Below are 13471 nucleotides of genomic sequence, written 5' to 3'. Positions count from 1 at the left end.
AGGCACATAAAGACTATCTATGTGGTGGCTACCTCCCCATCTAGTCACATGACCAGTGAAGGACTCATTGATGACTATGTAAGCTCCTGGCTAGAGAAGTGAAAGTGGGAAATAAGACTGCATGCGGAGGAGGGAGTCACTATTTCACACTAGGTTACTTGGACACTCAGCCATAAGGGCTACTCATATCACCCTCATAAATCAAACATGCTCCTGTGAAGGATTTAGCACTGCAGCTAGCCTCAACTGACCCCTGATGCTATGCTCACCTTGCAGATTATAGGGAACACAGTAAGCAAAATACAGAATGCTAAATGTTTCTAATCATAATTCAATGGTTTAATTCTATCATTGGAGTGGCACATGGTTTTCCCGCATCTTAAACCATGAAGATAAGTATTCACCACAGTAAATGTTTTTTCTTTTTATTCCATAATCCATTTTGTTTTTATCAAAAAACTGTAACAAGTAATTTTTGCGAAATTTGATTCAGTGATTTCATACTGTGCCCAAAAAAACATGGCGCAGCAGTAACTCCTTATGTAAATGTTTACTGTAGGTCATTGCCAATTCCACCCCCTGGCTAGATCTTCTTAAATCACATGATGCTAGATGGTTGGGTGGAGGAAGTTTGAAATATACTTCTTCCAAAACAGGTTATGCCAGTTCACACTTTTTTCACACTGCCAGCAACACAATGTGATCGGACAGCTCAACACACTTTGAACAATAACTGCCCTTTTTTCTTCTGATCTGTTATGTGTTAATAGATATGGGTGTTAGCTAGCTGTGCACTGAGAAAATTGGGGAGAGCCTAGGCCACCCACCCAGAGAAACTTAGAGCAAATACAATCGTTAGTCTTTCAGACCGCAGATGGAAGTTCATCATTGGGTTAAAACTGTGGAGCTGCATGAATAAAGCTAATACTGAACTTCAAAAACTAACCTGTACCTTTTCTTTAAAACCACAATGTCCCAGAATGATGAGACAAATCATATACTCACAATATAAATTGTATGTGTTCTTATCAGCACATAAAGTCTGTTAGTTTGCTCATGCTGCTTAATTAGTCTGTTAAAAACATGTTTACAGACACACATATGTGCACATTCCTCTGTATACTGCTCTGAAGCATAGAGCTTAAACATGGCTGCGCTAGCATGGGTTACATGTTATGGTATATGTGTGTTTTAGCCAAAATTGCAGTAAGGCCTTCAGAAAATCTGGCTGTTTGTACATTTGTACATACATGTGTGTGATGACATGTGTATGTTGGAAAGTTTATTGGAGGGCAGTTTGTGTGTCAGAGCATGAAGTGTGTGCTAGCTGTGAGATATTTAGTGAGTTTATTTGTGGAGTGTATTAGCGCGTGTGTGTGTGTGTGTGTGTATGTGTGTGTGTTGATGGGACAGGGTTTATTTAAAGACACCTCTCTAGCTGGATCTCTCATAAGGTGTGACCCAGTTTAGCATGCTAGGCTAGGCTTTTAAGGGTGCAAATGCTACATACTGTATGTTTCACAAACCTCTTTCTCACTTTGTGTTTTGTCTATTCCTTTTCCCATTAAACAGCTGCACTTCCTTTCAGACTCATCGTGTGGAGTTGTGTTCTCACAGTGGACTTTTTAAGATCTGAAGTAAGAGTAAAGAGGGAGAGGAAAGTGCTCTTTATCAAATGAGGACTAGTTTGGCAGTCCACCATGTCTGCCATGGGTGCTAGGAATTACATTATCTCTGAATCTTTTAATAGATTTTTGAACTCCAGTTTTATTTTTCACCAGGACATTGACTGAATGAAACATACTATATGTTATGTGTTTATATTAATGCAAATTTCAGTTGGTTTGTGTGTAGGCGTGTGTGTGTATCGAGTATTTTACAACAGCATAGAACATGGATCAGGCCATCAAAATTTACAGCCAGAACTATAAACAGACTTCTGTGAGTTAGTCAATAACAACAATGAACCTACTGTGCAGTTGTGTAGTTTTGAGAGTACAGAAGCAAATCCGGACATGCTGATGGATCTTTAGAGTTTAAGAGATTAAAGAGATAGATTGAAACAGTTTATGCCTGACAGCAGCTTTCAGAGCTGTGCTCTGATCAGCCTCTGACAATAAATGCACAGAACAGTATGAGCAAAAACACTTTAGTTATGAGTTCAGCAAAAAGGAGTGGAGTAGAGTGGAGAGAGGGAGTGGAGAAGTGGAATGGGAGGTGGAGACACATCCTAGAGCACATAAACACTCATTTCCAGCTCTCATTTCCTCCCCTGGCCTTATCAGCATGACCCTCCCCCCACTTCCCCCGTTGAAAATAACTCAGTATGGAATTCTGACGTGAGTTTCAACACAAGCTCTAGAGTCTCTTGAAATCAAACCTGAACTCCCCACTCCAACCCCCTGTCACAATTTTCCCCTCACAGTAATCTCTCCTCCACAATAATATCCGTCCAGGGATCTCTTTAACTTCCTCCCAGACGCAGGTCAAACCTCAAGGAATACCTCTAAAAGTTAGGCCTCTAGTGGTGGCCAATGTCAGCTTTTTTAGATAATACACTCAGCTTAGCTACAGTGTTTGTACAGTATAAATATTTTGGATGATTCTATGTAATTACTTTGTGGCACATAAATACACAGACACACATGGGCAAAGATACACTCATACACTTGTTTTCAGACAATGTTAAGACATTGGGTCATATTTATTTGGGTATTATGATATTTATTTGGACAGGACATTTTTCTTCAATCTTTGAAACCATTTTTCAGAAAATGTATGATTACAAGTTTGCACACACACGCACACACACACACACACACACACTTGTTTACTTCCTCTGTGGGGGCATTGCACTAACACTCAGTGTCAAATTTTTGTGAAGATTTTCCCTAAACTAAAAATAAATTTAACCTAAGCTTACAACGTGTCTTCAGCTTAATGCAATTCTAGTTCCCAGAATAGGAGCATGTAAACAGATACAACCTGGAACAGTCCTTAATGGACTGAAGCCCACTGTTGTAAAATACTATTTGTAGAGTATTTCCATCACTGTGAACTGTGGGAACAAAAAAAAAAAACATACCAGAAATTAATACAAAATGTTAATCTTTTACTCTATGCAGCTGTATATAGTTTGGACTGGGAGTGACCCAGCTTGGTCATAAGGTAAGTTTTGAGTTTTCATGAAAAAAGGAGTGACTCAGAGTGTGATTGTACCTTGATTTTGCAGTGATGGTAAGTACATAACACTTAAAGCGTTCTTTGAATAATTCCATATAAGAAGCAGTGGTGCTCATCCTGGTACCCAGGACCCTCTAGAGCATCCATATTTCTTCTGTACCCCAGTGAACTGTGAGTTGTTTTATGACACTGCATAGGACCCTGGGCACTGGTTTGAGAACCTCTGTGCTTAAAAACATATGTTTGATTTTTGAGTGTGGAGTTTTTTTTTTAGGTTTTTTACACTGATATCCAGCATAATCTGAAATAAAATGACAGTTAAAATACAGATATAGTCTAAGTACTAGGATATGAAAAAAAAACATTGAAAAAATAGAAATCTGAAAAGATGGTACCTTTTCATGAGAAGTTATAAACTTTCTTAATGTCCATTTAATTTAAGGTAAATTAATTATATTCTGAGGAATTTTGGAGGATTCTCTTGGTCAATACATACAAAGACGTCTATAGTTGAAGATTGCTACTGTGTGGTTGTCTCTGTGCGGTTGTCCACTTAGCTCACAAACATGCCCCAGTTACACACTCACACACACACACAGCCATACTCTTAAAAGCATATAGCACATATACATATTCAGGGGATTATAAAATTACAGTGAAGTTTAGGTCCATAAGTGGTGGCCTTATTTGAAGACATTTAATGGTCGTGTTTACCCAGTCAATTTCTTGGCAGTAGTCAAGTCAATGACTCCTTTAGTTTAGTGTTATAACAGAGTAAACACTTTTTCTGCTTCCAGGCAAAATTCTTGAGCTTGGCTACATGATGACTGATGGGGTGTGTGTGTGTGTGTGGTACAGTATGTCCAGTGTCAGAGTCTGTGTTGTGCACACAGTCAAGTGATATGTTCTTTATGTCTGCTTCAGTGAAGCATAGTACTTGACTCTGCAGTAAAACAGCTGAAGTAGTGTTAGTTTTCACATGTTCCACAAAAGCCAAACCCACGGAGTGGTTCCCGTCTTGTGGGTTGTGGACCTGTCCATCAGCACACATACCTTTACTGGAAGTGTTATGGTCAAAGACAATGAAGGAGAGGAAGGAAAGCTGACTCAGAGAGCCGAGGAAATACCAGACTGGTGGTAGTTTAAAGATTGATACTTAGGGAGTATGAAGACTGGATAAAGGCCATAAATAGCTGCTATCAGGCCTCAATTGCTTTGGGTAAATGAGACTGTTTGGTAGTAGAATTTATATCAATGCTTGCCTGATTAACGCAAGTAAAAGAGTGTGTGTGACATAGCTTATAGCCAAACATTTCTCTCTTTTCCCCCTGATTTGTGTCTGATTTTGCTGTAGTTTGCACCTGAGCTATGTGCATTATTTTGTGAAGAAATAATGGAAATGTGGACCAACCGTTTATCAAACTCTATGCTGGACATATACAGACACTTGTGCTTCATAAACACATTAGACGGTTTCCTGTGCACAAACAGACTGGAGAGCTACCAAATGCTAAGGGAACATCTTCTGAATTTTATAAAATTGTTTTTTGATTAAAATTGTGAATGTCATTTAATGTAAAAATTCTACCTAGTGCTCCTTTAACAGCTCAAAATCTCCAGGCCTGAAGTAAAGAAGCAAACTCTTCAGTGGGCACATTTAGAGCTACTCTGTCAATTAAAAAAATGGGAGGAAACAACATTATATAAAGCATAAGACATATCACAATAATGAAAATATGTGTATATTCAGCATGAAGCAATGACACATCATCAGGTGCCCTGCTTAAGTGTATGTGTGCTGCTGTCTGAGTAACATGTTTCATACGTGTCTATCAAGTCCAAGCACGATGTGTGCGGCCAGTGTTAGTAAACTGAATGGTAAGGAAGTGGCTCACTGGACACACACACATACTCGCACACACATACACTTCAGCATTTATTCTACCGTTTATGGATGTCATCAATGCTCTAGCTCAGTGGCCACATGCTTGTAAACACTGACCTCACACACATGGTGCGTAAATATTTGTGAGCAGCGAAGAAGGTGAAAGCCAAGTGGAAGGAGTGTCCTTCGTAGTATGCAATTCACTGAATGCCTTAATATTTTGGGTAATTACAGTGCCACACCTTAAACTATGCCAACCAGCCTAAGCAAATCGCAACTCATTAATTCATTTTTTTTTCTACTTCTGCATGATGATTCATTTAGTATCAATTCAGTCATGATAACCTATTCAGACAAAACAGCCTCAATGTCCTGGGAATCCACCTATTTTTATATCACTAACACAGCCATGTTAGTATTTTGAAAGGAGAGGCTTTAGAACGCTTTAGTATCTGATATTCCATGAAAAAGCATGACATTAGACATGCCCTTATAAATAATGTCATTCTCACTCCAGCCAAGTAAATATCTTACTCCAGTCACCTCACAAAAACTGTAAGAGTGAAAGAAAGCCCTGGCCTCTACAATGAAGCACATGCTTCAATGTGCATCCAGTTTATATCAGTCATAGTTTTAATGTAATCCTTTGCAGAAAATCTAATTGAAACATAACTAATCGGGCAAGATATGGTTACTTTATAAAAGGTGCTATGAGGCTAATATAGTTAACAAGTAAATGAAGCACATCCCCCATAAAGTGTATGACACACAGTTAGATACAAAAACGTGTCACATGGCTTCTATTGTTAGTTAATAGCAAGCTTTGGACCCAAAAAACCTCTTGACTAGTTGACTACATTTAAAGTAAAAGTAGATAAGAATAATAGGAATCGGTTTATAAGTTTGGCCTATTACTTTAAAGGGAATGTATATAATTGTAATCAAAAAACACTTTTAAAATAATACAGAAGATGTTTCCTTACCATTTGCTAGCTCTCTGCTTTTGTTTGTATGATGGAAACTGGCCTAATGTGTTTACGAAGCCCCAGTGTCAAATAACAACCGTAGAAAAACAAAATACCTTGGTTAGACATGCTTGGCTTCCTCACTCTTGGCAAATGGCAAAGAGCCCTCCAAAAACTAATGAGGATATTGCTTTATTCTTGCTCCATATGTGGGTATTGTGGTTGTATTAGTTTTTTAGGTAGGAACACACACTAAATTCAGGAGACTGCTAACTGCATGACATTAAACACAGAGCGAGCATGCTACAAAACTAAGTAACTCCATTTACCAATGAGTTCCTGGGGTAATTCAAACAGTGAACACGATTTTACAGACAAATTAAATTTCAGCTATGCACAAACACCAGTTGTTTTTCCTCAAAACATACCATTCCACCTTAAAAATGTGGAGATTATGAATTTAAACAAACCAGAGAGAACTGCAGTTCCCCACAATCAAAGAAATTAAAGCTTGTTTAACATTTAACGCCTTTGAAGCTTGATGATTACAACTTATGACTTGGTGGTTATCTCCAGGACCTCCATCAACAAGCACAGTAACGAGATTCCTCGTTACCTCCAAACACGGAGGAATGAAGGCCTTTAACAGTGAGTGTAGCAGCAGAATTTCAGGAAGCCCCACCACTCTCTCGGGAAACAGTGTGGCACAAAATAGAAACTTCCAGGAGCTGAATGGAGCAACAGAACGCTCTCATAAAAATGACAAAAGCAGGAGAGGAGAGAAGGGCTGGAAGTAGGCGTAGGAAACAGGGCACTTCCTGTCATAATCAGAAGTCAAGAGTATTTCCTGTCATTGTGGTAGCTTTAGGCCCATTAACCATGCTGATCCACACATACTCTCTCTCTCTCTCTTTCTCTCTCTTTCTGTCTTTCTCTCTAGCATATACTATAAAATCATCCATTTTAATTTAAAATATATTACCCATGCAAATATGAGTCAGACTGACTAGACACAACACAACAACAGTAGATATTTACAATACAGTACACTCCATCTCTCTGTTCCACACACACCTGCAGGTACATATTGTCTACTTGGCTCAGAGCTGCTCATTGTAGCTTGTGATAAACACTTCATTATGAAATGCACCAGGATTCTGTAAATATTTGCTCAGGGATGTTATCACTCCTCCTTATCTCACCCTGAACTCTCAACACTGCATGGGTTCTGGCCCCTTTATTTTCTTAATGACTTGCTGGAACTGATAACTAATCAAAAGTACAATTGACATCAGTCTGATTCCTTTAAAAAAGGCAAAGGAAACAAATAAGTCTAAATGCTCTGAATAGTTGAAGTTGGCCTGAATGACTGTATCTGTTACTATCTGCTAGTAATAGAACCACACCCCTTAAATTGGGACTAAAGGGTTGGAGTTGGAACCAAGTCCACATTGCGTGTTTAAACAGGAAATGACTGGCATGTACAGTAGGGGGGTTTACAGCTGTATGTGGAAAGCCTCACAGCAGGTATTAGAAAGTGTTAATATCAGACTTTTTCTTTGGTAAATCAATTAGTAAATTAACTCCAGTAAATTTGTATCTTCATGTATAGATTTGAGATGAAGCTCAATCTGAAAGCTGAATCTGTGATACAATGGGTGGGGAAAATAACGGATTTAAAATCATGCTGAAAACTCCAATTCATAAGGATGAATTTGTATTTCAGGTTTGAAGCGAACATCTTGAGACCTTTCATTATAATTCATGGACGCCTATGAGCCCTTAAGCCCTCATCAATCATGTCAGTAATCAGATCGGCTGTTGTGGAAAAACAAGTTTAGTTCTACATTCAGTTTCACTCTTCAGATCCCTCCTGGCAACCTCTAGAAATGTGAAGTGATGGTGTATCTGTGGATAAGTGTTAAACCTGTGATTTTTATTTCGCCCCACAGGCTATAAAAACTGCACAAAGTCCTGCAGGCTCAGAGTGATAGAAAGACTATTAAAGAAACATGCTGCTTCTGTTCCTTCTCAGATGAATGGACAACCAGATGAATATTTTCTCAAATACCCACAAACTCACTGAAGAAGTAGTAGGACTTGTAAAACAGCTCCTATCTCTCAATGACCATCACATTCCAACATTTTTTTTTCCAAAATAATTTTATTGGGAGAACTACAAAACAAAAAAAGTAAAAAATGTACAGTACAAAGTTAACAGTCTCACACTCAATTTGTAGTGAACTGACTCCCCAGAAACAAGTATTACAACTTGTCTTTTTTGTCCATTTTTAAACTACATTCAAAAAGCTTTACTTCTGATAAAAGTAGTCAAGAAAAGTACATAAGTACATAGTGCCCAGCCCCTGTACCTACTATGTACAAAAAAAAAAAAAAAAAAAAAAAAAAAAAAAACCTTTTCCCCATCCAGCAAGTCCAGAAAATTCAGACCATATCAAAAGGCAATAAAGAGAACAAAAATGTCCAACTAAAATCTACAGGAATGGGGAGTTAAAAAAAGGATTAAAAGTTAAAAAGAAAAAATAAATAAATAAAAATAATAATAATAATAAAAAAAAGCTTCGTTGGTTGCTCCAAGCCCCTTTTTTGATAAGTGGTAACAACCTTTAAAAATGTTCAAATTCAAACCTACATTCATTCAACCCCTGTGTAAAACAATAACATGTATGAAAATACTTTATTTGGTTAAGTGTAAGGCATGTAAGATGGTGGACCCCTTTTAGGCACTACACAATAATAAAAATAATACTGGGGCGCTGGATTGCTACATTCTCAAAGCACATGGTAGGAGTCGTAACATGACTCTGTGCATTATAGTGAAAGGAGAGAAGGGGGGGGGTAAAGAGGAAAAAAAACAATACTTTTTGGTTATTGTGTACTTGGGATCTTTGTCATTGACTGAAAGGGGAGGGGGGAGGAAGAAAAAAAAAAAAAAAAAACTATTAATTGTTTGGACGGTTTTGACAACCCGTTTATACATTCTATAGACATAGCTAAGAGCTATAGGAGGGGAAAAAGACATCTAGGACCCCCCCCCCCCACAGAAGAGGGGAGAGGAGAAAAAAAAAAAAAAAAGAAAAGAATTCCACAAGCAAAATCCCAACAAACGTAAATCACTCAAAAGTATTTTAATGAACGTAAACAAGGAAACAAAATTAATGAAATAAATATCACATACAATCTCTTAAATTAAGATTTTACTCATTTACAATAAAATAACAAAGTGAAGTTACAAAAGGAGACCAAACAAAAAATATATTACTGTGAAAAGAACATACACTCCACTTATGTAGATTAATAATGGCGATCATAATTTAAACATAATAAAAGAATATAGATCTATTGCTTCCACATACTTGATAAATACAGTATGGACACAATTACCAAAATGTAGCCTATACTTTTCACAAAGATAATAAATAAGTTAAATAGTTCATAGCCAGTTATGTACTGCTATGTAATCACTCAAAACAGCTAAAAAAATATATATTCAACCATCAGCAGTGATTTCCCAACAAACGAACAAGAGTGCTTCAACTGAGCAACAAACTACACTAACCAACCGAACCACTGGGTGGCGCTGTGACACTAAACCTTTGGAATGGAAGGGTTTTGTTGTTTAGAAGTTTTCAGAAGCGCGTACATGGGGCTAGTTTGCAAAGGTCACTATACTAGTCAAGGCATATTCTTGGTAGGATGGAGGAAAATCTTGAACCGCTCTGTCTTTCACGTTCAAAAAGAGAAGAGTCTGTGCACGAAAAACAAAATGTGATGGTCTGCTAAAGCACACGGCTGCCACAACGCAGCTCTGGTGGAATGCCTTCTGTTGATATCTACTTTCATAGCTATCAGTTCAAGCAGAAACAAGAAAGAAAGAAAGAAAACTAATGCCATGTCCGATGTGTAACAACCCATCTCCCTGGATTAAAGTCTGTTAACCTGGAGCAGACGCTGCTGTTGCGTGTAAAGGTTTGCACAGCCCCTGGACGGCCTCCGTGTTCCAACTTGTTTAACTTGAGAGAATCAACAAAACGCCTCATTTGACCAGGGGAACAAACTTTTGCACACGACTGTTAGCATAGCTGATTGCCAGGATTTCTGTTAGCAAGATAACATAGGCCCGAAGTTGAGGACTGTCCAACAGGAATTGGACAGACTTGGCTGTGGGTTCAAATCATCTGGCTAAAAGGAGAAAACATGTCATGGGTGAACTAACCCCCCAGGGGCGTTCAAACCTTCGCACACAACCGTGGCGTTAACGCTTTTGGAATCTTAGCTCCTCAAGTCCACGAGCGAAAGAAACGAATGAAGACACAAGAATCCGCCCTGTTGCAGCGCTGCTTGCCGTTAGTCGTCGGAGATGGAGAGACGGCTGAAGATGGGAAGGCGGCGGCCGGCATCGAGGCTTGGGGACTCGGAACCGCTGACGCTGCCAGAGGAACTGAGCGAGCCGCTCGCGGAGCTCTCCCGATCCGAGAGGGAGTCGGGCGGGCTGGGCGGTGAGTCGAACACAGGGGACTCGGAGAGCCGCTGCAGCGCGTGAAGGGGGATGCGGCTGCTGTAGGGCGGCGAGGGTGGGCCCGGAGGTGCCGCAAAACTATTGTAGTATAGCGGTGCCAGCAACGCCTTCAACTCCGGTCCAGCGCTGAATGACACGAGCGGGTCGTCGTAGATGAACCCGGTGGAGGGTGGTGGCGGTGTGAGGGACGTGGGGCTGCTGTCCAGCTGTGTCGAGTCGATCCCGTGGTGTGAAGAGAAGCCCGAGAAACTCAAGCTGTGGTGCAGCTTGGGTCTTGGTGCTGGTGGGGCGGCCTCCCGAGGACCATAGATGCCGCCGGGGCATTTGGGCTCGCCCGCAGAGCCCCCCGGGGCTGGCCTGCGCTCGTCCGCGTTGTGGATGAAGTGGCAGCGCGGGCCATACGGGCAGAAGCCGATGGTGTGGAAGGTGCGGCACGGTTCCGTCTTGTATTTCGGGTGGCGAGAGAGGCTCCGCAGCTCATGGTAGCCATGCGCAAATTGGCATTTCTCTCCGTACTTGCAGGAGCCGTTCTCCTCGAAGGGACGACACAGCTCCGTCTTGTAGCGGGTCGAGTTGATCTGCGAGGCCGCCTTCTGCGCCTGCGCTTGCTGCGGCTGCGCATGCGCCTGTGCGCGCTCCCCGCCCTCGCTGAAGGCGCGCTCACGGTACCTGTTGCTGCAGCTGCTGTTGTCCCTGTTGAGCATGGCGGTAGTTGCGTTAATGCTGCTGGTGTTGTCCTTGTACGAACAAGCTGAAAACCTGTTGACGTTGTTCGGGGAGTCCGCGCTGCCCGCCGAGTTGCGACGGAAAAATTCAGGCGTGAAAGAGCACCCGGTGGCACTGGACGAGTTGGACACGGGCGCGCCCACCGCCTTCTTGTCCAGCAGGCTGTTGAACTGGAGCGCGTTCATGTTGAGGTTCTTCTCCTGCTGCGGGGAGAAAACAAGTTGTTAGAGCTGTCTTACACGAGTCACGCTTACCTCAGAGCACTCATATTAGAGTAAAATAAATAAATAAAAGTTATGAGCTTGTTCTCTTTATTTGCGACGATGTGTGCAAAGCTACAGCATCACGATTTTCACAACAGTAAACTTTTAAAGTAGCAAAATTTACAGCAACAAAGCTAAGAGTTAGCATTCACGCTCTTCGGCTGTATGCAAAAGTTAGAACTGAACACCTTTGCTCAGATCACACGTTTCATTTATTTAGCGAATCTTTATGATACTTCAGAGAAGTGCTTTTCTCATTTTAAAAAGTAGGATAACTACTTTGTTGAATTTAATATATTGGGGGAGAAAAAAAACACCACTCTACCTCATGCAAAAGATGGAACATATTATATCTTCCCAGTACGTTCACTTACATCAAGCAAATAAGTCCAGACTTTTTAGAGCATTTTAATGTTAAAACCAACTCAAACATCAACACATTCAACTTGACCAATGATTTTCTAGACGTTTGCATAAGACTTAACATAGAAACTTCACTCTAAAGAGCCCATCTGAAAGGGAGCTGAGTTTACCTTGTAAAACATGTCGAAGTCGTAGAAAGCGGAGAGGATGGTGGCCGACATTGCTGTGTCTGGACTGGCGAGCTGCAGTTGATCTTTCATTGGAGGACCGACCAGGATCCTGGTGTCGTTCTTAGTTTGCCACGACTGCTGTTTTTTCGTGAAATGGGTCCGAGAGACGGAGTGTAATCTGTAATTCCAGGTCCAGGATTGCTGCTGGAGTTAAGGGCTGTGCTTTTAAGTCGCTCTTCGTCTCCCTCCGTCTCTCTGCCGAGTCAGAACTCTCCGCCGCGCGCTGCCTTCCAACATATACAGACCAGAGGCCCGATGGGGCGGGGCTTCTGGAGAGAGGGCGGGGGTAATATCTTTTTCGAGGACCTGGAGCTGAATGGTGGATTCTACTTAAGCCCCACCCACACCCACAGTTCATGACTCCACGCTCCAACATTACGGTGGTTGAGTGAGTGGAAGACATTGTTAAAATCAAAGCGCCAAAACTACGCTTTACGCATATGTTCAAACACGAGGGCTGCACTTTACGACTTTCTTCAGTGTGTCATTACCTCTGCTGTTAGAAGGAATGGTTAAGTTATTCACAAATTCATATTTAATAGAACATTTGTGGCAGTTTAAAATGCATAAACGTATATTTGAGATCCAGCTCACTTAAACGTCTTTCAAACTTTTAAGTAGATTTTGTAAAAAAAAAATGCATTGGATGGATACACTTTGCATTTCATCTCCATGTTTAAGTAGAAACGTAATCGACCCGTCATTATAACTCAGTCCTAGCCCGTTAGAGGATTAAATGTTGGCTCTGAGAGACAAAGTGAGCGCGGATGGAGGGAAGCCATGCTGTCCTTATTCTGGTTAAATATTGTACTAGAGATGTTTACTTATGATCGCTATCAGAAACCTACCGAGAGTTTGGTCTAATATGTCGTAATACGTTTCACTAACCCACTTTTGGCCACTTGTGGTTAGCGTATCTGCTTTAGAAACAATAACACATCCACTTCCGATTTATGGCACACAATCGAGGGTTAACAGTATTAACCCTAAAATTTATTTCCCGCAGTGGGCTCACTAGGTAGATTTCTGCTTGTGACGACCGCCCTAGTTCCAAGATAAATAATACATGAAGGAAAAAACCTCTAAACCCACTGGCCCGTCTTGTTCTGGATTCCACAAGTCTTCTCCCCGAAATGTGCGCTATTCCTCCAGCAGCAAGATAAAAAAAAAAAAAAAACTTGTGAAGGAATGCTTCTCTCCGATTAAACCGATCCAATACTGCCCCCTATGGGCCCAGAAAGATTGTGTCAAACCATTCATATAGTCCATTGTTTAAACAAAAACACGTCTTAGGCGCCCCCTAACGTCCAAAATAG

The 13471-nt window shown here is 40.8% G+C and overlaps 1 protein-coding gene across 2 annotated transcripts; it reads right to left on the bottom strand.

Annotated features, from left to right (window-relative positions):
- Nucleotides 1-8427: 8427 nt before the first annotated feature.
- LOC136706026 (mRNA decay activator protein ZFP36L2-A-like) lies at nucleotides 8428-12401 on the bottom strand. Of its 2 annotated transcripts, none has more exons than XM_066679916.1 (2): nucleotides 12096-12401; nucleotides 8428-11502 (listed from the first exon to the last, which is right to left on the bottom strand). In XM_066679916.1, exons 1-2 carry the CDS (start codon nucleotides 12183-12185, stop codon nucleotides 10402-10404), a joined length of 1191 nt encoding a protein of 396 aa, XP_066536013.1. In that variant the 5' UTR covers nucleotides 12186-12401; the 3' UTR covers nucleotides 8428-10401. The 2 variants fall into 2 exon arrangements, with proteins under 2 accessions (XP_066536013.1, XP_066536014.1); XM_066679917.1 differs by having other exon boundaries at nucleotides 8428-11499.
- Between the last annotated feature and the right edge of the window lie 1070 nt (nucleotides 12402-13471).

This window comes from Hoplias malabaricus, chromosome 8 (genome assembly GCF_029633855.1).
Source record: "Hoplias malabaricus isolate fHopMal1 chromosome 8, fHopMal1.hap1, whole genome shotgun sequence".
NCBI lineage: Eukaryota > Metazoa > Chordata > Actinopteri > Characiformes > Erythrinidae > Hoplias > Hoplias malabaricus.
The sequence above is the reverse complement of the archived record's forward strand: the minus strand, read 5'-3'. Positions and strand labels throughout refer to the sequence as shown.